At 39.6% G+C, this 25548-nt stretch overlaps 3 protein-coding genes across 4 annotated transcripts; 2 read left to right on the plus strand and 1 right to left on the minus strand.

Annotated features, from left to right (window-relative positions):
- Positions 1-3016: 3016 nt before the first annotated feature.
- On the plus strand, positions 3017-12514 carry LOC117204497. Its single transcript, XM_033441953.1, has 8 exons — positions 3017-3324; positions 4024-4147; positions 4224-4472; positions 4609-5285; positions 5740-6655; positions 6760-7123; positions 7281-8956; positions 9098-12514. Exons 1-8 carry the CDS (start codon positions 3250-3252, stop codon positions 12394-12396), a joined length of 7380 nt encoding a protein of 2459 aa, XP_033297844.1. The 5' UTR covers positions 3017-3249; the 3' UTR covers positions 12397-12514.
- Positions 12515-13693: 1179 nt separating this feature from the next.
- LOC117204490 lies at positions 13694-23140 on the plus strand. The gene is made up of 5 exons (XM_033441935.1): positions 13694-13922; positions 21051-21123; positions 21244-21405; positions 21552-21705; positions 21934-23140. The coding sequence occupies exons 2-5, from the start codon at positions 21052-21054 to the stop codon at positions 22047-22049; spliced, it is 504 nt and encodes a 167-aa protein (XP_033297826.1). The 5' UTR covers positions 13694-13922; position 21051; the 3' UTR covers positions 22050-23140.
- Positions 22259-25004, minus strand: LOC117204489. 2 transcript variants are annotated; one of them, XM_033441934.1, is made up of 6 exons: positions 24704-25003; positions 24408-24506; positions 24183-24332; positions 23808-24103; positions 23609-23738; positions 22259-23526 (listed from the first exon to the last, which is right to left on the minus strand). In XM_033441934.1, exons 1-6 carry the CDS (start codon positions 24798-24800, stop codon positions 23279-23281), a joined length of 1020 nt encoding a protein of 339 aa, XP_033297825.1. In that variant the 5' UTR covers positions 24801-25003; the 3' UTR covers positions 22259-23278. The 2 variants fall into 2 exon arrangements, with proteins under 2 accessions (XP_033297825.1, XP_033297824.1); XM_033441933.1 differs by having other exon boundaries at positions 24183-24506; positions 24704-25004.
- Positions 25005-25548: the final 544 nt, after the last annotated feature.

Below are 25548 nucleotides of genomic sequence, written 5' to 3' on the forward strand. Positions count from 1 at the left end.
ATTGAAAAAGACTGAGACTCGATCAAATGGAATAATTGACTCTAAATATATTACTAAGAAAGAAATAATCTCAGGCGATCTCTTTATCAAAGCATATACTCGAAAGTGCAGAAGCAGTGTTCAAAATTATTGCTTTGATTCAAAAATCTGCCTGTCGCGAAGTGTCTTCTTGCACGTAAAATTTCACACATTCTTGTACGGGAAAAATGAATTTTGACTCATATTTTAAATTCTAACCGAAATGAAATAAACGAACGTGACTTGATATTGTCACGATTAATTCATTGCTTAAAATCAAGTATGTTTATGTTAAACAGGTATATTCGTGTACATATTTGCCATTTGCAAATATTTATACGGAATATTAACATGCATATTTATAAATAACACGAATATATTCTCAAGTGTATATGTTTAACCTAATTATTAAAAAACTAATTATTATAATCGCGATGTGCAAGAAGACCTATCCTAAACTAATAAATTTGAAAAAATGAGTGTTACTACTCACGGGTATAAGAAATACCCGCGGTCACTATGCTCGCAACAAAATTCTACGTAATACAACCGGTCACCCGTGCCGATTCGGACCTTTCATCCTACGACATGATTGAGTGACCGGAGGAACAAAAATGCATGCGACTCACCGTTCGATGCGGAGAAACAGAGGACGTTACCCTGGATGCTGCGCCACCCCAGCGAATATCATCAGGGAGACTAATATCAGGCAGGAACCGTTGAAGGTCCAATGGTGGAAGTGGAGGTTGCGAAAAATCTATTACAGAACAGAACACGATGAGTGATCGTTTGAAAAATTGGAGATAATGAAAAATGGAAGTTGATTAAATTTGTATCTTTAGTAATGATAGAGATTGAAATTCTAAAAAACTGTAATAAGTAAGTAGCGGAATGAAACTCTGATATAAAAGTTTGAAATAAAACAATTGAAAATTCAGTGATTTTCGATGCATATCAGAGACAATGTTATTGTAATCGAATGTTAATACTTTAACAGTTTATTCCAATTAAAAAGAAACATGTATAGCTTTCTAAATTATCGATCACTTTTATTTTCTAATTAAAAATAATTCAAAAGAAATACAAAGAAGCGAACAAATTGAAATACATGATATAAAACTACTTACATTCTTCAGCCACTGGAGAGTCTTTATCGTATTGAGAGATGCACTGACTCTAATACCGGAAACGAATGTTCGAAAGTAGACTGTTAAGATTAAGACTACGTTTCCGCGACTTTAATCAAAATTATCGTGATTTTAAAATATTGAAAGAAAACTATCGCGTAGCAAACACTGACTCTATAAACCGCATTGCGCGCGGTTACAAATATTCCCTGAAAATAAAGCTAAGGCAGGGTGGGTGGGGGAGGGTAGTGGAAAAGAAGCTAAATATCGTTTCGACAATTTTCTTCTTTTCTTTATCAAAAAGTTGCAATGCTGTTTATCAATAGCTTAAATGTTGTCGATTAGTAGTTTAAATATTGTTGATTAATATTTTAAATGTTATTAATTAATAGTTTAAGTGCTATAAATTAATAGTTGAAATGTTATAAAGTTATAGTTTAAATGTTGTTGATTAATAATTTAGATGTTATAAATTAATGGCTTAAACGCTATAAAGATAATAGTTTTTAATTTGCTAATTAATAGCTTAAATGTTATTGATTGCTAGTTTGAGCGTTATAAGATAATAGTTTAAATGTTATAGATTGTTATTGTAATTTGTAAAAACTATTCTTCGATCTTTACGGTACGGGAGACCACACGCAAATGAGCTCGCGCGCGAGTTTCGCACCGCATATATACCTGATGGCATGTACTTGCAAAAGTATCTGAAGGTGTATCAAACGGTAACGGTTTGCTGTTGTTGTGAAAGTCGGTTTTTCCATTATAACACGATCAAATTTAATAATTTTTTAATTTTTATTGTAAATTGACGCCTTTAACTATTTAATAAATTAATGGTTTGAATGTTATAAGTTAATGGTTTAGTTGTTATAAATTAATGGTTTAAATGTTATAAAGTAATGGCTTAAATGTTGTTAATTAATAATTTAAAAGTTATAAACTGATGGCTTATATTTTATAATTTAATAGCTTAAATGTTATAAATTAGTAGTTTAAATGTTATTAATTAATGGTTTAAATATTATAAAGCAATAATTTAAATGTTGTTGTTTAATAGTTTGTGTTATAAGACAATAGTTTAAATGTAATAAATTGTTAATGTAATTTGTAAAAGCTGTTCTTCGATTAATTCTTTAATTTCTATCGTAGGTTGACGCCTTTAACGATTTGTTGCAATAACCATTTTTATAATTATAATAATTTTTACAAGCTAAAATTAAATTCTCATGTCTATGATACTACTTTTTGATTTACAACTGTATTAATTTATATTCAATACCAGTTTATGATGAAAATAATTGTACTATTATAGTCAAACTGTATAACTATTATAAATTAAGAGCATAATTATTTTTAACCGATGTTCAATTAACAAAATATTACATGTTCAAAACTTTATTTAATATCTTATATTATAAAGCATATATAGTTCGAATAAAATAACAGACTTACAGTGATATTATCAGAAAAACAGAAGTATCGAAAAACGTTCAATTTCTATCACGTATCAGCAAATATCCTAATTATACTTCTACTTTCTAAATCTATTCTGTTTTTAAAGAAAATTCACGTGGTCGTCGCTACGATCGAACCAGCAATCGTAAAGAAACGTTCGGACGATCAATATTTTTTTCGATATTTCAACATTATTTTATCTATAATATATTACATTGATCAGACGATTTAGTTAGAATCTACAGTATCCTTTTTACGCATATGGTAACGCTGAGAACCTTAAATACCAAAAACGATATTGACAATAATACTGATCGTCCAAACTGAATCGCTAAAAAGCTTCTTTAACTCTTTGCCCCTCTTAACCTACCATACTCTCCTTCATTTGTCATCGAGAACTCGCTCTCGTCAATTGTTACCTCGAAATCGTTCGGCTACGGAATTCCACTGGAAAAGCCGAATGCGTCAAAATTAACGTGACGTTAAGCGAACGAAGCCCCTTAAAAATTCCCTGGTGATCCTCAGAACGGAGGTTTCGGTGATCAAGAACTCTTAGATCAGAGAACGGAGTCGACGATGATCGGCTCTCGTGGAATCGACGACTCGCTGCTGGTCCTCCGGCTCCTTCGACAGTTTTGCGTTCCTAATGCCTAGCTTCCTCGGACGTTTCCTTGGTATTTCCAGACGAACCGAACGATTAATAATGAACATCTTGGGCTTGGTAAGAATCTTTTTATTCTTTCGTTTCTTTCATTGTTTTCTTTTCTTCCTTTTTTTCTAAACATTTCCTTGTATCCTATCGATCTAACCTCTATAACCTTTGATTCTATTTCTCGAGAAAAAAGACTCATCGGTACGCAACGAGCGACAACTGAAGCCATGAATTCTAAAACAGCACGTGCCCACCAATCAACGTTTCGATAGTCAGAATCAGTTCTTTTCTTTTCATCTTCTTCGATTCGTTATTAATATTATTAGCTCTCCTTATGAACATTGCTTAGATACAAACCTTTTTAACACCGTTAGACAATTATTTGTCTCTTTTTTCTTTTTTTTTTTTTTTAGAAAAGATTTTTCGAAGATTTGTGAGTTTGTTTTAGCAAATTTGTTTTTTAAAAAGATCAAACTCGCGCTATCGTGGAAAACATCGAGTAAACTTATTAGGCTACGTTTGGTCACTTTATTCAAAAAATTATATCGAAAGAAATGCGTCTATTAAATCTAATCACTGTCTCAAATTTCACTTTCGAAGTAACCGTTTATAGATTCCTCAGTGTACTCGGTATGTTTGTGTATTAAATTTTCCAAATACGGACGACGACGACGACTTGGATCCACCGATGACAATTCATGGCTTCAATTTCCTCGATAAAGAAATTGTCAAAGAGAATATATTTTCATCAGACGGTGTCTTTCGAAGGTTAATAGCACACTAGATTGGAGTCCCATTAAATGGAGCAACAAGCTCGAACAAATTTGGAACTTGTCCTTATCGCAAGGAACACGTATTTTCGACATTATTGGCGAGGATACAATCAAAACTGGTTAGAGCACCGACGAAATCAACGTCGACAACGCCAATCTTACTAATTCGATATTATTTTCTCTCAACCGATATAGTTCTATCATGGATCGTAATCACGCGAATCGTAATCGCCCACCTATACACGTTCTCCTATATGATCAACCTTTATCCCATATTAACATCAACGCAGCCGAACCTCCTCTTACCTTGGCTAATCCTTAGCTTTTTTAAAAACGTCGTGTTGGAAGTAATCGTGATAGCCGTTGGCCTTCTGCTTTGGTACGACAAGAGATTTTCCTTGACTATTTTCTTCGAATTCGTCCTCGTAAAGGTCGTCCCTCTGAGTAAGTAAATGCTGCAGTAAAATACTTGCTCGTGTCGATTTCTCGAAATACCTTGCTACGCGGAACGATCGAAAGAAAGCTTATCCATAGATTCCCACTTTCAGACATGTCATCCAATCGCCATTTCGTTTGCCAGTCATTTTCAGCTACGTCTGGTATTCCAATTCCTGTCTGTTCCTTGAACAGTGTCACATGGAAAAGATGCGAAAACTGAAGAGAATGAGAAGCGACTCGAACCTAATCGTCGGTCGTCTGTACATAAAGTTGGCTGATTCGAAGTACAGGACGCGGTCTTTGACGACTTTGTTATCCTGCGAAAGCTACGAGACCTACGAGACGCACGACACCATCTCGCGGATCATCGACGATCCCAATTTAACGCCAGCCCAGAAAACCATGAGGATTCTCGGGCTGACCGATCAAGACGTCGCCGATGCGCGTACCAGGATCAAAGAAAGGGAAATTCATAAAAAGTTGACGGAATTGGAGGACAATTCGCTAACAAGCACCACCAAAAATATGTCTCTATACTTCTTCGATAAATACGATTTCAACACGCTGAAAGATTTGCGGAAGGTGAAAGACGGACGAAAGAAGGATCGCGAAGATGAAGTTACGACGGACGAACGTAAGGAGGATGAAACTCCGATGGATGAACGCAAGCAGGACGAAATTGTAATGAATGCACGCGTGGAGGAGCAAGTCGCGATATATGGATGCAAGGAGGATGAAACTACGGTGATGGAAGGTAAGGAGAACGAGCTGACGACGAGTGAAACTACGGAGGATAAAGTTACGACGGATATCATTTTGGTAAGTTTTGGTAGCTTGCTTCTTTCTTTTTTTCTTTTATTACTTTCAGTAAAATAGCTCTTGTTGAAAATATCTTCCGTTGAAATCGATGAAATATCGAATAATCTTCCGACCTTGGAACGCTACCGAATGATCTTTCGATAACTCTCATCAAGCGTTTTGCATAATCTCTGTGAAATCTTAAAAAGATGGCTTAACCACGTTTATCGCAATCTGAACAGCCTCTATGATTCTTGATGTAACTTTCATAGTCGTATTTTCCCGATATACGTAGAAGTTACAGGATAAATTCGTACAAGTAATATGTTTCACACAGGCCATAAGAATATTTTTTAACAGTCAATTATTCGTTATATCAAGGAATCTGAGTATTCGATGGAACCATCGTTCATAGTAATTATACGTATATTTAAAACAAATCACCTTATACATAAGACTTTAAATGTTAATTTAGAGCAATCCACCTACGTCCTCGATGAACGTCCTTCTCGAACAGCCGCTAGATGATCGATCTATATGTTCGGAGAAGACAAATCCATCGGTGGAGCAACGAAGTTCATCTGGAATGAAGAGAGTAGCAGCAGACTGCTTGGAAAGGAGTTGCGCGAAGCAAATGAAACTGTATCCATCGGATCGTGCGGAGGACTCGAATCAGAGTGACTCTTTATCGAGAAAACAGGACTCGTCTCGGTCGAATCTCTCCCATTCGAGACACGCGAGACAAAGCGTAGAGAAAAGTAGCAGTCCTGTGAAACTGCAAGCTCTGTTCAACTGCAATTGCATCGTGGACGAGTATTTGTACAAAGCGAACGCAGAGGAGTATTGTTTCACGAACGGCGGCACGATGGCGACTTCCACGCCTAACATAAGTATCGACGACAGCAAGATGACGAGAAGCGCGGAGAAGAGCGACTTTGATAGCTCGAAATCGACGATCTATCACTCGTGCTTGGACGACGCCAACGACGCTGATCAGAGTCAGAATCAAAAGACAGAAACTACGACGAATAACAGTTTACTTTTGATACGGGAATTGTTACAAAATGATCTGAACATATTAAGGGATGTTAAGAAGGACGACCAAAAGTTGGAGAATGGAAGTTTGATGTTAGACGATAAACCCAAGCAGGATATTTTAAAGATTTCGGAGAGCGAATCGAGTGTCTTTCGGAAATTGTACGTAGGACAGTGTAACACATCCATTGGCATTCAAAATTTATCGGACATTGTGAAAGATTTGAGCGTGGCCCGGAACGTGGTGACCAATTTGGAAACCTTGAGGACCGTCCAATCTGATGAAAGTGGAAGCAAATTGAAGAATGAAAATGAAATATTAAAGATTATGGTTCCTACGACCGCCATCGACGACGGTACGCGTCGTTATACTTTTACAACTCTATTTAAAATTTTCATTTCTATCGAAGAAATGTCTGGTCTGACAAGTAATTCTATGTGTTTTTTTTTTTTTTTTTAGACGTAAGTTCCGCGCAGAGGAGCAGCTTGAGTCCTGGCAAGCCGAAGAAAACCAAGAAAAACGTATTAAAAGTAAATGCACCTGAATATTCATTCGGCGACGTTAATATTCCAAGGTTCGTCAAAGACTCTATGAAGGTTTTCGACGGCTGTTATGAAAAGGACTTCGCCAATAACTCGGAGCTGCAGTGTATGCTTCAGCAATTGGAGAAGAAGAAATGGAGTATATTCCCTGGTCAGCCTAATCAAAACGTGTCAATACCATCTACTTTCTTAAAACAGAACGATCAACATTATCCATCGTCGGCGTCGCAAGACTTGGGAATCGTTGGTTTACCTATTACCCATTTCGACACAACGAAGAGGTAAGCAAAAGTTTTCAAATTAAGCCTGATCGTTGCACAGTGAACGCGTTACGTAAAATTGGTAAGACACAAAATTGTTTCTTAATAGACGACTCGAACGACTAGATACCTTCGAATAGACGACCTTCTTCTAAAATGTTTCTATTGCCTCCATCAGGTACGAGATCTCAGCATCTACCTCCTCCAAGGAAACCGACGAGCATGTCGCTTCTGAAATCGTGCCAGAGAACATGCAATCCCTCGACGACGACATTTCCGTATTAAGCGATATTCATAAGCCTGGTATCTCAAGCTTCACGAAGGACGCCCACACGCAAAGTGACAACGACGACCATCAAGATCTGCCAAGAACCTCGAATCTCAGTGAGAAACACAGGAAGATATTCTTAAAGCGTAAATGCCTGAAAGAACAATCGAGAAGCGCTTCTCCGATCGCGAATCTTCACGAACGTAAGATCGAATCGCAGAACTCGGTTGGAAAAGACCATGGCAAGCCTCCTATACGTCAAAAACCGACGAAACTTAACGACAATCAGAGGAAACCAGCTGGCTTAACGAAATCTGTATCCGACAGAAGCGTCTGCGATTGTAAAACGTGCCAGAAGGACAACAAATACTCGATTTTGACAGAATCGAAGTTGGACAAGAGGGGCGAGAATAAGAGATGCACAACGAAATGCAAAGTAGAGACTTTCGGCACGATTCCTTTCTCGCAGGTTGTGCGCCCATCGATGTTCGATTCGATGGTCTATCGCAGGAAACCTCCGGTGTATCCTAAAAAGGCCAAGAACGAGCCCCCTGCGCAGCCTGACGCCTCCAGTGTCGCTAATACGAAGAAGACGTCGCCGTTTAAGGAACTTTTAGAACCATCCAAGAGGCCAGCTGATAAGCAATCGAGCCACGGTTCGAAGAAATTCAAATGGAAGAGGAGAATGGAGTCGCTGGAAGAACAGGAAGCTCGGGAGATGAAGGCTCTAAAAGCATACAACGAAGTCACGTTGCTGAAGGACAAGAAGGAATTGGAAGCTAAGAAGAAGCTGCTTTCAGGAAGAAACTTGGCCACGGCTCCTGAAAGCCTAAAGAATCGAGGTTATCCGAGGAAGAACAACCTGGAACGTTATAAGAAAAATATTCCTCGAAACGTGGAAACGACGTACAACGACTGCTTCGACAAAGAGAACTTGTTAACAGACGCAACCACGGAAACGGAACCACTGTCGAATCTTCCATTTATGGACAATAAAACGCAATTCGCCGCGCCTGCAAGATTCTTCGATGTTCCACATGAAAAATACTCCTGTTCGAAGTTGTCCAATGCTAATAAGGTCACGGACAAGGTGTTGAATAACTTTGGTAAATCGCATGCTGAACAGGTGAAGCAGGACGCGAAGAAGAGCAAGCAGACCCTTGGTGAGACGGACACCAGGAAGCAACACACAAAGTACAGTAAACCGAAGAAGTCGATGGACGAGGAAAACGTTTCGATAGTTTCGATGAAGAAGTTGGAAGGTGTGCAAAAAGGTCGCGATTTGGAGAGGACACCTGCTAAAGAGGATGTCAGGAGTCGCTTAAAAATTTCTGCAGAGTCTTCTAACACGGATCGACTGGCTGAGCTTGATTCTCGCGACTCTCAAAGTCGTACGAATATCGCCGTATCTTTCGTTCAGAGCGATCACGACAAGGTGACCTCGACTTTTGTGGATGGCAAAGACTTTGGTGCGCAAGTTGGAGACTTAGCGACGTTGATTAAGCCTACGGCAACTCAAGACGTTGCTTCGTCGTGGTCTTCCAGCATCATCGAGCGACAGGATGAATCATATTCTCAGAAGCGAGGTAAGAATTGTTTCAAAATTTCTAAATTCCTTTCTAACCTGATTCTACCATGTATGTGTAAATACTTCTCGTAACCTGTACATTAAAAAACCTTGAAGACATTTCATTGGAGGAGATTAAGCAAGTACTAGCTTTTTCTAGATGATGCGAACACTCAGACGACCCAATTCGAAGCAACGACGCTCAAACTCGAGAATTCTAAAGAGAAGGATGCATTTGAAGCTGAGAATGTCGAGAAAGAAGTTGTGCCAGTAACGGAAACGGAGGTCCAGCCAAAGAAAGCTGAAGCAATATTGGAAGTAACAAACCACGAAAAGGAAGTTGAACCGACGTTGGAAACGGAAGACCAACGAAATGAAACTGAGTCGATACTGAAAGCTGAAGACCAAAAACAGGAATTTGGATCGATATTAGTAACGGAGGACCTCGAAAAGGAAGTTAAACTAGTATCAGAGACGGAGGGCTATCAAAAACACGCGATCGAAGCAGATAAAGAAGAAGAAATCAAAGATTCTGCAGTCTCGGACGATAGTCTTGCAGAATATCTTCCAGAATCTATCGATGACGAAAAAGAAAGTCTTCAAACCGATGGAATAGCCGATGAAATAACCGATGAAATTCGAAGGTATAGCTCCGAAGTATCACAGAATGAACCTGGAATAACTTCAAGAAGAATATTCACGAATTCATCGGATTTCACAAGGAACATCAACACGAATTACGTGGCTGACGGCGTCATTCTAAGTAATTCGAACGCCCCGAGAGAAAACAACACTCCTGTATGGGACATCGTAGACGAAGAGACCATCAGAAAGCTGTACAACATGTTTTCCCATCGATCTGTAGACTCTACTTTCGATTTGCCCGGAGAAATCCAAACAGTGGACGAGATTTTAAATAACAGACAGTCAGAGTCATCGATAGACGATTTTATTTTTCAGTCGGATAGATATTCGACGAATCTTTCCATGTTCGAGCACACCATCTTAGCTACCATTCGACCACTTCAAACTTTAGAAGAGGAAGAAAGTCACACAGGTTCTCTTTACGATCTGTGTATTACTACCATGGATCAAGAAGGTTTGCCTATCAGTTTCGAAATGGAGTCTATGGAAGATCTCGTGGACGAAGTCGAACATCCAGCCGTCAATAGACTTGGGTTAAACGATGTTGTAATCCAAGTGACTCGGTTCCTGAGGAACTTGAACTTCCGCGGATTCAATCTGGAAAACCTTTCCGGCGTACTGGAGATTCTTCCCGACCCAGTGGACGATGACGAGGATCGGATAGAGTTCGAGATCGACGAAGAGGACGAAGAAAAGGATGAAGAGATGGAAGAATGGCCGATAGAGGACAGAAGAATATTAAAATTTATTAAAGAGGATTGCTTAAGATTCATCAAGGAAGATATTTTCACGGACATGAAGTTTCCCATTGTAGTCAAATTAAGCGACGTGATAGGTGACGATTTGGCTACCTCTGACGAAGAGCCGGAAGAACTTCACGTAGTGCTTGAACAGGCAGAACCGAGTAAAATAAATTTGTTCTCTTTAACGGATGACAAATACGAAGAAGGTAATGATAAAATTGAAGAAACTGGTACGGAGGAAATGGAGGAAGAGGACGAAGATGAAGAAACGACGTTAAGAAGCGAATACTTCAAGATGTTGCAGAAGATTCAAGGAACGATGTTTACAGCGTTTCCTTCAAGGCCAATCGTGAGCGTCAGCGACTACAACGCTGCTGATAGTATGTTAAACGAAGAAAGAATAACTACTTGTTCGGACGATGCATCTTTAGACGAGGTCGTCACGAAATTTATGAGCAATTTGAAGAAATACATACTGAAACGTTCGGAACCTGCGCAATTCCGTAGACAAAATTTAAATCAAACCTACGAAATATTGGACAAGAGTGACACGGAAGAAGAAATCAAAGTTGAAGAAAGTATCGACAGCGAGGAGATGGAAGGAAGCGACAAAGACGAAGCGGTTGAACAAATTACTGCGATCGAAGATGTCGAAGAGGTCGACGAAAAAATAACGACAAAGCAAAACAAAGTAGATGTTACGTATCAAGTTACCGAAGAAGACATGCTAGATACAAGAGTCGAGGAATATGGAAATGTAAGTTGGAAAGAAATCGACAAGGCCGATCAGAATATTCAACTGATCGAATTCGAGAGCGAAGCGAATGAAAAGATGCAAAGATCGATTCGCGAAGAAACGTTCGAACGCGACGAAGACGAGTCTCTTGAAAAAATAAAATCGAATAAGATCGATGGGAACGAAGAGTTAGATTTCGAAATTGATGGAGAGGGAAACGTGGAGCTGAAGGAAAAGTTATCCTTATACACCATCTTCACATTTCTGCTGGCCATCTCCTGTTTTTATCTGGGATACTACTACCGGAAGATCTTCTCGTTTAGACAAATTTCAACGTCCACGTCGGCCTTGAAACCTTTCGAGATTCACGCAACGCCAACTTCGACGACCACGTTCTTTGAAAATTCGACGCTGATGAAGGAAACGAAGGAAGAAAAATATGAAGAAACAGAACAGGAGGAAAATGACTCGTTCGTCGATCTTGAAACGATAGAAATTTCTCAATTCACCAAATACGATTCGGAATTATATTTGGACTCGATTGAACTCGAAAACGAGGTTGGAGAATCTGTGTCGCTAAGGGAACGAATTTTAGAAAAGACAGAATTGCAAGAAGAAGCAGCGGAAATTAATTCTGAAAATGTCCGAGTGCGTTCAAACTCACAAATACACTCGGCTTCCCGATCGACTGACACGATTGGGAGTGCCAGCATTAGCAAGCTCGATATTCGTATGAGCGAACCTCCGTTCATCGTTGAACCGAATAAACTTAAAGAAGATTCGTTAGAATTGCGCCTGGCGGAAGAAGAAATCGAGACCTTCAGATACAGAGAAGACGATGACTCCGATTCATCGAAGTCTCTATCAACGCGTGACGATGAAACCAAATTACTCGAGGCACAGATGAATCTATATGCAAAGGTGCTAATAGAAGAAAAAGAAGAAATGTTAAATGCGGAAAAACTTCGAACGAGCAGCTGTGGAGCAAAGTCGAGAACATCTACTTCCGAAATTCAGAAAGAAGATTGCGAGCAGTCGAGCAAGAAGGAAGAAGAAAAGGAAGAACGCTCTGTGGTTGATCAAACAGATGCCGAAGGGATCATTTTTTCGAAACAAGAGGTCGAGAAAAGTAAGGCGTCCACGGAACAAAACGAGTCCTCGAGTTCGCCTCAAATTTTGGAAACGACCGACAGTTTCGATTCCACGTACACGAGAGCTTCCGAAACGTCGAGGAACGCCACCTCTGTTGTAGATCTCAACGATTCCTCGATGGAAGAGTTCGTAATCGCTTCGAACGAATCGATTATATCGGACAAAGAGAGCGGATGCAGTTGATTAAAAAACGTCCGTCTCGATCTTTCCGTAATTTTCAGGTTCTTTTTCTTTTTTATTTTTCTCGCGATATCAACGGATTTTAGCCTCGTGTGAACTTTTTCTTATTTTTAAGGAACTACCGGAGAAGATTCTTTTTTTTTCCAAAAGAGTGAGGCTTCTTTTATTTTGCTTTTTGTAAAAAAACAATCGTTGAGATTCCTTTTTTCTTTTTTTCGTTTTCTCTTTTCTTTTTTTATGAAGAGAAATGGCGTTGCAAGAATAGACGTTCATGCCGATATCGTTGTTCGAAGATACCACTCTTTTCGTTTCTCCGGTTCGAAGACGTCCGATTTTGCGAGAAATATTGTTCCGTTTATCATTTGCAAGAAATAGAACGTCTATCGCTTGAATTTTATTTATTTCGTTTCTTATATTCGTACTGATTAGCTTATATTTGCGTTTTACAAGTGGCACGATGTTTTTTGAACGACAAATATTTCGTGATAAGTGAAATTTTTTCGTCGACTCGCAAGTATTATTCATTTCTAACGAATATACAATCGTACTTTAAAGGTATAATTTTCCCTCGAAAAGTATCTAAGTCAGCTTTCGTCTGTTTAAAAGAGAAAATAATCACAAGGACAAAGTCTTGACTAAAACGTTCTAGCATTAAGACATGGAATACACCGCGAAATCTTGTCAATTCCGAGTTTATCAATCCGAATATTGATTTAACTCGGACAGCGTTCCCAAACGAGGTTCATTCAATTCCACCGACCTTTTACCCCGCTCTCTTATTGTATCACTCAACAAGCTTAATATACTTAATTAAATACAGTTCCTGTTTGCCCCTGACATCTCTTTACTGACCGCTTAATCGTTCAATTAAGCGTCACCGATTTTCCATTTCTCTGCACCCTTAGATAAATCGTTATACCTTCCTATAACATTCCAACTTTCAAATTTAGTAATCTTCAAACTTTCAAATCCCCCAACCTCCTCCACGAACTTCCAACCATTCTGCTAAAACGTTTTTTCCCTCGCGCGATTCTCTCTTCTTCGCTGTTCCTGTACCCACCGATCGATCACCCTTATCAACTTATCCAAATGTTGCACGATCGCAGCTTCGATTCGCGATTCTTCGCTCGCTACGTTTTACCCACGTTTGTCATTTCCGTGGAAAGAAAAGAAAAAAAGAAAACTGCACGTGACGGCGATCGGTTGGCACGGGGTGAAGCGAAGAGGAGAGAAACCGATCGGCGATCGGCCGCGACGCGATGTTGTGTTGGTTAGCCACCGGTGTAGATGTAGGTATATGCGTCGTAGGTGTACAACTTCGCGGTCTGCCGCGGCGGCGCGCGTACTGTTCTTGGCACAGTTTCTGACCATCTCCTATTGCGAGCGGACCGCGCTGGACCTAAGCGTAATTTCGTTGCGCCTCGCGGCACCCGACTTTCTTCCTCATTCGCCCCGACGTACCTTTCTTCCGGTCTTCCTTTCGGAACTCGCGCGTTCGATCCTCTCGAGAGAACAGCGATCTTTCAAAAGTGAGTAAATCGAACGAACGTTTCGTTCTTTCTTTTCTTAATTTTTAAACGAGACAGTCAGTGAAAATTCGTTTGTCATCGGCGTTTTTTATAACGTCGAGATGGTTGCACGTTGACGACGTGTAAAAAGCAGGAAGAAGGGGAATTCAAATGTATAGAGAGGAAGAAGACACGTAACGAGAGACGAGCGAGAAGTGAAGGTGAAACGTTTGGGTTGATTTCGTCGATCTTTTTGGTGAACGGAAGTTGAAGTTCGAGGAGATGATTCCGGATAAAAGTGATCACGCACGAAGCTCTCTTTAGCGTCGTAGATTTGAGTTAGGTTCTTCTCGTTCTGTAAGTGAGTAATACGAGAAGATTTGTAAATGTGTGAAAGGGTTTGAAAGCGACAGTTGCGGGGGAAGAAAGTAGGAAGCTGAGGATCGTAGGTGGCGGAAAGTGACGTACCGAACGCGAGCAGTTTTTAGTCGATGTTTGATAACCTCGAGTGGTAATTAAAAGCGCTTGAAGCGGTGTAATACTTTTAACAAACGTAACTCGATCCTGAGCTACCGCCGGGTTATTTAAATCCTTGGAAAACAATTTATTATAATAATCGTTTCGTTACTTATTCCTCCTTTTTGCTCGATAATTTCTTTCCTTCTTAATATATTACTGAAAAGTTTATATTTCTTAACGAACAAGTTCTTTTTCCTTTGGCGTAAACAAATAAGTGAACAAATGACAACAGACGATTATAAAATCAAAAGAAATACAACGTTCAAGTTTCAAGGTTGCAACGTTTTACGATGCACACACGATAATTTTTGCTATCGTCGTAGAAACGTGTTTTTAAATTTCGTAAAAATTATTTACAAAGGAACAATTCGTTAGCTCGTAAAAGTTCCACCAAAAACTCGAACGAAGGACAGACAAGCTCGTACGATAAGCGAAAACTACCCATCACCGTGGTAATTGACGATAATCGCGGCGAATTGTATAATCGGCCAAGTGAACGATTTCTTCAATTTGCTCGTACGATGAAAATGTATGGCGAATACGCGAGCTGCCGCGACAAAAATTGTTACGGGCCTGTGTTTAGCATAGACCGCGAAACATGTGCAAATAACGAACAAAATTCTTCTCGCCTTAGGAAAAGGCACGACTCTTCGTCGAGATAGCAAATCTCCACGGTAAACACACCCGGTAAACTTTCGAATTTTTTCATTTTCATATCACCTGTGTTTTCAACTGTAAGATACATTGTAATCTTGTGATTCACGATGTAATCGTGTGATTCACTGAAAACAGACGTTAAGACAGCGTTGAACAATTGAACGAGTTTCCTTTTCCTTCCGTAATGTACGAACAGATCGCAAAGATTAACTTTTCGAACGCATTGACAATTTCCAAAATATCCACAACATAGAAACGTCGCCCCAAAACGTATTAATATAGAAGCAAAGAGAAATCAGTGTTTTTTTCTTCTTTTTTTTTTAAATATCGTTGTAATCTCGTCTTGATCTAAGTTTCATCGTCAGCAAGCAAACGTTTTAATTCTACCGAACAAAACGAAAGGTCTGCAAAAGACAAGTAACGCTCGGATTACTGAAATCGAGACGAACATCCTGGATGCAGCATCGTCCGGTTCAAACGTATCTCTGTTCTCTCTATTCTCGGGAAAAGCTTGTTTTTATAAAACCATTTACCGTATTGTCGTACGAGTTCCTTCGCGTTATCGCCGTCCAGACAGACATAGTCTGTATAGTTTATCTACATCGGGTTATAGTCGCCACTGGCAGCTGCTGAGATCTCTGAAAATTTTCCTCATTATCGACCAACTCGTCTAATTATCGAAGAATAAGTTGCAAAAAATCACGTGAACTTTGATAACTGAAATAATCCAAACTACGCGAATGTCACGTCGTTGTTTTCGATACTCCCGCGTATTTAACATTCTTTCAAAACAGAAACGTTTCATAACGCGATTCGCTCGCGGCCTCCTTTTCTGTCGTGTTTTATATTCCTCGTTTATCCAATTTGTATTTTCTTTTTCTTTTCGTTAATTCGAGAGTATATTAAACTGTATGCTTTCCAATAATATAATATTAAATAATATTAACGTTAGCGCTATCAATTTATAGTAATGTTTCGATAAATACATGTTGCATACGTCTTATACTGTAGTTACTGCTAAATAGCTATAACTGAAATGGTGTAATGAAAATAAATAAGTATGTATAATTACGTTTTCCATCTCGATAAAAGCATTTCAACAATGCAGAACAAAATATTCAAAATCCATTCAGTGGATTTAACGAATCTACTGCTGATATTATTTTATTAAATCCTATGTTAACGATACTGAAGCTCGATTTTATCGATGTACGTAGTTCGTCACTCGACGAGTCAATTGATAGTGAAGAATAAGCTTAAAATAATAGCGTAGCGCCTCGAGCCTCGCTACACTTACAACCCTTCTATCCATCTGCATTTCTATTTTTTTATCTACTCTGATCGTCCGAGACTATCAACGAAAATAAAGACCAAAGCAAAGGAAGAAAAAGGAACTCGGTTGTGAGTCAGAGAAGCTTGAAGAAATAAACATATTGGTGAAACACGGGGGAAAAAATAGAGTGGCTCAACGGAGGTCTGAAACAAACGGAGGAGTGATTCGCGAATGGACCACGAAAATCGTAGTCAAGAAGCAGGACGATGGTGGCGGCGGCGAGAGAAAAGTAAAAGGAGGCCAATAGTAGCGTTCGCGACTGTGAACCATGAAAACACGTATGCGAAGTGCGCAGCAACTTGTCCAACTATACAGACGTGCGTTATGAATATGCGAATAGTACAGATCTTCGTCAACTACTTTGTGAAGCTCTTAACCTGTTGATCGACGAAGACCGAGCCAACTTGTCGTTCGAATTGCCAATTTCTCAAAAGAATGAATTTCGTTACTTAGGAATCGGGTCGTTGACATTTCTCCTGTGGCCTTTATTCGCATTTATTACCACTAAAAATGACGTAACTGAAATCGATGTGTTTTTTATCGATCGCGTTCATTCTTGGTCGAAGGATCCGGTTAAGCATCGAAAGATTCGGTTCGATCGAAATCGAGTAACGAAGAATTTAGTAACGACGCGTGAGAAGGAAACGTTTCTGTTCTTCTCGTGACTAAAGAAATTAGAACGCAACATCGAGCATGAAAGGCGATCATTTTTCTTGCTTCCTTGGCGAACGCGGAAGACGATTGCGAAGGTATCGACACGCGACACACGATATCGGTATTCCGCGAACGACGTTGCACCTGACTTGGAGGCCGCGGTGGATGCTGTACACATAAAGCACCTTTGATAAACATCTGAATGTTAAATTCTAACGACGACATTCAAATGCGAATCGCCGTCGTTACGTCCATTGTGTAACGTTCCAATGCGTAAACGCCCACATAATAAACTTTATATCGTTGTATTTCTATGTATCGCGATTTTTCTATCGCGAAGAAGCCGCGAATAAAAAGCTGGCGCGATATCGATCCTCTGATATCCGTTTCACGGAGGGACAGCGCCCTGATCGAAGAAAAGGAAGCTCCGCTAAGTAACTGGTGCGCCCTTTCCACGCTTTCGATTAATGTATCTGGGTCAAGAATAATTGAGTAGGCGCCGCGTAAACACGCGTATCAAGTGGTTTTCTATTTCTTTTCGGTCGATTAGCACGCGTGCTCTGCCTAAATTTAACGGGGACCCCACTCGTTCCACACCACCGCAATTTTGTCTTCTGTTCGTTCAACGTGATCAGCATTAGGTACGCTTTGGTAGATAACCGAAGACAATTTCTTCTATATGACACTCTTTTATACTTTCGAAATTACGAAGTTAATCGAGGTAACCTCTGAGAACGGCTGAATTGCGAAAAGCGATTCCAAGAATTTGCTTAATATTGTTCTCGTTGTTATCTCTATTTATAAACTGTATCTTTTTCACCTACGACCCCCTTTCGTGTCTCCGATTTATAAAGTAAACTTCCGTAACGTGTCCATTGTTTTAATACACTTTCTGTATTTTGGCAAAATTTCTGACGCCACTCTTACACGCTTCGAATTCAGAGCAACGCGGTGTCGCCGCTTGACTCAGCAAACCTCGACTTAACACGGCGATCATTAAAACATTCTTTCTTAATTAAATATCAAAGACACCGGATACCGGTGAGCCAGATTTCCTAAATCGTACTTGAAAGGAAACGTTGTAACCCGCCTTCGTATCCACGAGCGAACGCCTTCTCGTTGAAAACAGCCTCTCGAGGCCGAGCATGATCTCTCTCGCTCGATGATGCAACCGTGTTTTTTTGCAAGGAATACGACGAACAGACCGACAAAGTCACTCAATGCAAGCGTCAGAATTCGCGATTTAATCTTCCGTAATCGTTTCCTTCTGCATTTCCTTCGCCAAACGGACTCGTAATGGCACGAATGTAATTAAAAGCGATAAACGAGGTCGAGGTATCGCGTCGCGATGAGGTAATAAGTAATGAGCATAATGGCGATTTTACCACAGTTTTGCTTTTTTCGCAGAATGCTCGGTTCACCTCACGCGACCTTATTTCGTGTGTCATCGCTGTTTATAGACTGTGAGCATAGTTGCGTGCAAATGTTATTATTCCGCTAACGAATTTACGCGTTGGCGTTTCTTCCGATCGTTCTCTCTTTTTATTCTTTACGATCTACGTACGCGATAAAACGGAAAATTACGACACGTTTCGATCGAATCTTTATCGGCGATTTGCACTTTTAGCTTGGCGAGAGAATTAAGAAAACAGCTTCTTCGTCGAAAGTTTCGTCCAAGCTACATCATAACGCATAATCGCCGTTTTAATCGTTCAACTTATTCGAACAAACTTATGCAACGATAGAATAAACGTAACGAGTCAATTCGATGCTGCTGTCAACGCGTGACCGCAGTCACGTTACACGTGGAGGTGTTAAAATTTCATTTGAAATTTGTCACTTCTTTATACCATAGTAAAATGTACAATTGCTAAGTTAAAACAAACAGAATGAAACGAATTGAAAGAAGCGTGAAATTATGTTATTACGCGTTATAAAAGGCCTAAGACTTTGAACAGCACGCCAAGTTCCATTCAGGTCGAGGTCTTCTTTAATCGGGTCTTCGCGTACTAACGTTATGAAATTAGCAAAAAATGGAATCGATCGAAATAGCGCCTGAAAGACTCGTATAATTCATTTATTTATCTATTCTGCTGATAACGTTCCTTCTATCGAGCCGTCCTTATAGCTATTTTCCAGATCGAATTAACTCGTCCATCTCGTTCTCTGTTCCACTGTTCCTGGGACGCGTCCTAGGAATCGTCGATGAAGGAATCGATCGCAGAGACGGCCAGGTCGTGTTCCGTGTCGTTTAATGGTCGAATAAATCACGGATTCGTGCGTTCTGAAACCGAGACAGAAGCGGAGCGAGCGAGGAATCGAACGGTGGCCAATGTCAACCGACTGGTTCTTCATAGACGACGCGTTTCCTTTTTGCACGAGGTGAACCAGAGGAAATACGGGAACAAGGGATCGAGAAGCGTTTCCTTATGGGGCCCGACAGACCTCGACGATGCTTCGTGTTCGCCATGACCGCCACGGCCGCTCGTATGACTCGTATCGACCGATCTCACGGCGATCTCCTTTTCCTGTCTCTCCGACTTCTTTTCTTGCTCTTTTAAACGATACCGAGCGTTAATTACGATTCATCAGTGTCGCATCTTCTTAGTTAAAAAACAAACGTAACGATAAACCGGGTGGTTCTGTCGATGCTAATACGAATTTAACGAACGAAATTTTCCCAATATTTTCCACACTGACGGTTGATCTTTTCCTCTCAGAGAAAAAATTAATTTCATTTCCAAGGAAACGTTAATCGGGCTAAAGAAATACGAAAGAACAGAATTCAAAGATATTGGTAATTTATTTGATCGGGGTAGTTCTGAAGAAGCTTCCTATGGTCTGGCGGCCGGATACGACAGCCTGGTGGAATAACAAACGCGGAAAGAAAGGTCAGCACCGGATAGGCCGAAGAGACGAACCGGCGAACAAGCGAAAATAGATCTGGCCACCTATGCCAATGACCCATATTCCCTCTATTCTCGGCGTGCCACGAATTAAACTTCGTCGTTTTAATGCCACATGTTAGAGATCGTGACCATCGTCGTTGGTGTTCTTCGTTTTCCTCTCATTTCTGTCGTTCTCCTTCCATTAAGTTCCGCCGCATAATCCTCTTGCTCACTTCGCTTCTCTCTCACGTTGGCATCTCTTCGGTAAAGTACGGAATAAAGAAAAAGCATCAAAGCTGAATTGTATCGAACGCTAGATACACTCGAAACAAGAATCAGCTACGACTCTACGTTTATTTATAATTCGCGATACATTTCGTACAACAATTCGCGTACGCTATACATCGGCGTTTTGATAAAAATCGTCGTCCCGCGTTTTGACAATGCGACCAACTATCGAGTGTGCCCATTCACACGGGCGCAATATTTAGAAATTTCTACGTGACGCTCAGACTGAAATAAAAATGACTAAGGTGAAGTATAATACGGCGTCAAGTTCGACGTAATATCACGGATGTTAATGCGTTGGTCACGCCACGTGGATATGCAAACGTTATAATTGATGCCGAACGGCGCGACTGTTCGCAGAATGGAAAATGAAACGTTCTGTGACATTTAATTCGATAAAAGCAGCTTGTTGGAGGAACTTGAATCCTTGAGTCGTGATCCTCCAAATTTGTTACGTGACTCGATGCCGCGTGACTCAACGGCGGTTGATTGGAGAAAAACTTCGAAATTCCCACCTTTTACCATTCAAATCCATAATTTTTCTTCCGTTCCACGACTTTCGAATAAAATCTCTTAATATTCAGCTACGCGAAAAAAGCACCGAGACAACAAGAACGAGAAATTGGTTCATCAATCGGCTTTAAAAATACGCGAGCACCAGTCAGATTCTAATTCTACTCGTGATCTAAATTCTATCAGAGTGGTTGCTCGATATTTGCGGCAAACAACAAATCGATAGAATAATAATTAAGAACGCTCTGTGTCCTTTTGCTTTGCAAATATAGTTTAAATTGTTCTGTTCCTTTTCAGAATGCAACTCACGTCGTGTTGCGGATGTTACTCGCTAAAAGCGGGAACATTGTTCACCGGAATATTGGGCATCGTAAGTACTTATCGGAACGAAATACCTAAAATTAGTAATTTCGTAATTCTATTTTGTAATTTTAATTGAACGAAAAAATCGTTTCTATAGGGTTAAATTATTCGTTTCGTTGCTTGTTAGATTCTATCGATCATCTCGTTGATTATGATCTTTACTCTGAACGTCGAATGGAAGACGATACTGATCGACGTGCTGGACCAGAGCATCGTTAAAATCATCTTCGCGACAAACTTGTGCATGACAATTTTGATCTCGATGCTGCTCATAGTTGGCGCTATCAAGGTAAAATCGTTTCTCCATCGATTCTACAAAAATCGTAAATCGTATTCAATTTTTCTGATGTCATTCGTTCGATGCTGTTTCGTCCGATATAATTAATTGTATAAATCGAAAGCGAAGGGAAAAGTGAGAGAATTGTTTTTTTATAGAAAAACACGTTTATGATGCTACCATGGGTAATTCTGGGCTTGATGTTAGCAGTCGGTCTGTTAGTGAGTGTCCTATACACATCCATAATGTTCTTCGTGAATCACGCGGCAATAAATGGAATTCTGTGGCTCGTCATTGGCCTTATAGCTGTCGGTGAGTAGCTAATGAATTATAAATACCTTTGCATTCTACAATCTTGACATTTATAATTCTTTTCAATTTTCTTTGGCATATTCAACAGTTACGAGGATATTTACGAAATGTTAAAAAACTCGTTATGTTAACGCCTCGAGCATTCTTTAAAAAACGTTGTACTGACAACTTTTAAATTCCAGCTGCCCATTTATTTGAAATTGTAATGAATATTTAATATTTTTTCAGTAATCTATGCCTACTTGTGGTTGGTAGTGTACAGTTACTTCCAGTATCTGAGATACGATAAATTGAACAGCAGAATGGGGCCGTACGGAAGGCCGTACAATTATCGGCGACCTTGAAGCGAATCGGTGATTTTACGAAAAAAAAAAAAAGAAAAAAGCAGCGAGAAGTCTCCTTTTCGCGAAAAAATTGTACCGTTCTTTCTTTCAGACGAGAAATTGATTTCGATCGCAAGAAAGAACGGTCTAATTGCTTCGGAAGGAGTTACTTAAAGTTCAATTAGCGTAATCGCACCAAAGCACGAGGCACCGCCTTTTTGTCGATAGAGAATTTATCGAGAACCACGCAATCGTGTTTATAAACCAAAACTAATCGTCGACAGTAGATTAGGACATATTTATGACACCGGGATGTTCCCTCGAACGATAATAATCTTCTGCGTAGGAAATTGGAAGTTCTCAAGATGGTTCGCTGTATTTACGGGCTATATGCTTTACCTATATTGTTCGTCTCTTTATTTTTCTTTCCTTTAAATAAAAGCAAAAAAGCAATAAAAAAGGAGATTTGCTTAGGAAGTACTCCGAGATTTTACTTTTTATAAAATAAAATTATTTTTACGTAAAATATTAAAATTCTCGGTGCATTGTATATTTATAATGGCACGTGAAAGTAATTTGATACTTACCACAGAAAATTATATCACGTGTGTTATATGAAAGTTTTTGAAGTTTCGTCGGAACTTCGGTGTTTTAAAATCTAATAAAAAATTCGCTTCAATGACCTATATAGCCCATGAAAAATCGACTAATACGATCGAATATATCGGATATTGAAGAGAAAAGCGGACGTCGTTCGAGGGTGCAAGCTCCCGGGTTTCGAGAGAAATCACGAGGGAGAGACACGTTTTCTGCTAGGAAACCGACACTGCCGGCTTGCCAGAACGCGATATCAAAAAGGCGAGACTGATGCCCGCCGTGGACGAGAATAGATTCCATTTTCAAGGATGAAGAAAATGTTAAGCATATGCAAAAATATACGTGTTACCACACCGCGAGAACCAGTCTCTCCTACGCAAGGTTAACGACTGACTATTTATTTCCCCTGCTCCCACTTTTACTCTATTCTACTCGTCTTTCCATCGTATGTAGAGATTCTATCATTTGTAACTATTGTTACGGACTATGAGAAATAAATTATTTTTTGTTTGTAACTTGTTCTTCCTCTTCCTTATCTCGTTATCTTCCTTCCCGTCGTTTCCAGATTCTTCTCCGGTTCGTTACGCCTTTATCGATGCGCCGTATCCGCGTACGTGTTATGCAGGCGATCATTCGTCGGGCGGTTCGAGCGTTTACCAGCGAGCGTTTTCCAGATTCTCGCGAATAAATAAAGAAAGCGTGGCAGCGGCTAAACCAGTAGCGTGGCTATCGCAACCAAAGTCCGTTTGCTTCGAGGTTCTTCGCGACACGCGTATCTCGTTATTGGCAAATTTATATCCAAACGAACTGAAACAACCGCTGGGACGAGACCAACGCAGTACTAATCGTTCATAGTGCTTGCCAGTGAATTCCAGGAATCCTTCCATGCCGCATAGAACAACTTCCAAAATAAAGGAGGACGCGTTACTAAAAGAGTAGGACTAGACGAGAAAACAAATTTATATATATGTATTCCGTTTTACCTTGTTCCATCGTTAAATCTGGCGTTTGATAAGGAAATCCAGCTGTTTCGATATCGATCAGATCTTCGAGGATCGCGGAACAGTAAGATAGTATTAATTCCGAAGATGGAAGACCTCGATCGCATTTCAACTAAAAAGAAACGAAATTCGATTAAAGATGAAAGACACATGAAAGAAAAGATATGGTAATGACACTGACTATCTTAGCAATTTGAACAATCAACAATCTATGTGTAAGAGGGTATCCTCTGCTAGATTCTCGATTTGCCAATATCTCCGCGCACAAATCAGGAATTCTATTGCTGGAATTCAATTTGTTCCGAACAATTTCGGCGAGACATCGATCGCTTTCTTCCTCCTTGGGCGGTCCTTGCATTATCAGTTCTCGTATGTCCCGATAATTTAATTTAAAATTGGTCTTCCCCTTTTTTAGAGCGCCACGGCGCCATGATATTTTTTTCAGCCACAAAATTGGATAATTTATGCTTTCGTGCACTACAATTAAAAGACTTCAATTTTGTACATAATAAAAAAGGTTTTCACGGTATCTTCTTTTTTAATGTGATATTCTTACATAACTGGACGTCCTCGTTCTCTGGAATGACTTTATCTAACAAATCTCGTCGAGTAGAATCGCATAATCTTAAAATCGTCAGAAGAATGTTTCGATGTTTCTCCATAAGATGTCGCGCATTTTCATGCAAAAAGATAGCAGCCGCGTTAGCTGTACGAAAGAATAACGGAGGTATTTTGTTTAAGGTTTCAGTACTCGTTAAACTCGTAGATTTCAAATTTTTACCTTCGACGATCGTTAGAGATAACGTAACATCGGCATTCATTTGACGAGGCCTTTGGCGAATGTAATTGACTATCTTAGACAGAACGTCCAATTTTTCTCCTGCAATAACTGCCACTTTAATTCTCTATAACCAGATATATCTCTACTTATGAAGAAAAAGATCACAATTGATTACAATTTCTAATTTCTACAGAAGATACAGAAACTACTAACTATCACAAATAGATTCTTTGATAACGATACAATAATATTGTTAAAAATAAAAAGATAGTCTTAGATCTTTCGTCTAGTCTCACCAAAATCTTTAGAAGGAAAGTTTCCATAGCTGCAAAACGGGACGCCGCAGAAAAACAGAACCGCCCAAATACTAGCGAACCTTCCAAGTGTTTCCATGTAGCTTACAATACTGAAGAAGCTGTATCTCGATTTTCCCAGGATTTTATAGCGGCAGTCCCACCATGCACCCTATACGTCCACGCAACTTTACAGAAATTAAGATTAAACCAGTCCTCTTCGTCACGTTCAGCGGAAATCCGGCCACTTTTCTTCATAAAGATCGAAGCGTCGAATCTCGAAAGGCGAACTTCTGAATGAAATCGACTTCGAGAACGACTCGTGGGTGTTTAATTGATATTCGATAGAATGGAAGGAAATAAGAACGAATAGTGGATTGTAGATCTTGTTTGGTACAAAGAAGAAGTTACTTATTTTGTTGGTAAAGATATTATAATATAAGGTAGCGATTTTCTACATCTTCACGTTTTGTGTGAGAATTCAGAAGCAGTCAGGGCGGAAGCTCCGAACACTTCCCTGCCTTCTTCTTGGTCTGTAATTCAAGTAATAATATATTTCCATTATTGTACCGTTTGCAAAAGCATTAAAATTAATGATGGTAACTTACGACTTGATATTGTATTTGACAAATTCTACCATCCGGATCATCTTGTATTAATTTAATCTGAATTTTGATGCAAACAACAGAACTGAGAAACTGATGATAAAAATTGTTATGTAAAAATAGGGAAGAGATACGGAAAATAAATAGGGTAATATTTTACTAAAGTGGCATAACCTGTACCTAGAAGTTCTTTTTCTTTGAGAAAGGGTTTCGACTCTTGAACTACTGCTGGAAGAGTTGCAA

Source organism: Bombus bifarius, unplaced genomic scaffold (genome assembly GCF_011952205.1).
Source record: "Bombus bifarius isolate JDL3187 unplaced genomic scaffold, Bbif_JDL3187 scf7180000007978, whole genome shotgun sequence".
Taxonomy (NCBI): domain Eukaryota; kingdom Metazoa; phylum Arthropoda; class Insecta; order Hymenoptera; family Apidae; genus Bombus; species Bombus bifarius.

Coding starts and splice junctions, on each gene's coding strand:
- LOC117204489 (XM_033441933.1), bottom strand. CDS start 24,800: ATGGAAACACTTGGAAGGTTCGCTAGTATTTGGGCGGTTCTGTTTTTC. Junction 24,104..24,182: donor GAACGAGGACGTCCAGTTAT/GTAAGAATATCA, acceptor TTTTAATTGTAG/TGCACGAAAGCATAAATTAT. Junction 23,739..23,807: donor TTGTTCAAATTGCTAAGATA/GTCAGTGTCATT, acceptor GTTTCTTTTTAG/TTGAAATGCGATCGAGGTCT.
- LOC117204497 (XM_033441953.1), top strand. CDS start 3,250: ATGCCTAGCTTCCTCGGACGTTTCCTTGGTATTTCCAGACGAACCGAA. Junction 4,148..4,223: donor CGAGGATACAATCAAAACTG/GTTAGAGCACCG, acceptor CAACCGATATAG/TTCTATCATGGATCGTAATC. Junction 8,957..9,097: donor ATCATATTCTCAGAAGCGAG/GTAAGAATTGTT, acceptor AGCTTTTTCTAG/ATGATGCGAACACTCAGACG.
- LOC117204490 (XM_033441935.1), top strand. CDS start 21,052: ATGCAACTCACGTCGTGTTGCGGATGTTACTCGCTAAAAGCGGGAACA. Junction 21,124..21,243: donor TCACCGGAATATTGGGCATC/GTAAGTACTTAT, acceptor GTTGCTTGTTAG/ATTCTATCGATCATCTCGTT. Junction 21,706..21,933: donor CATTGGCCTTATAGCTGTCG/GTGAGTAGCTAA, acceptor ATATTTTTTCAG/TAATCTATGCCTACTTGTGG.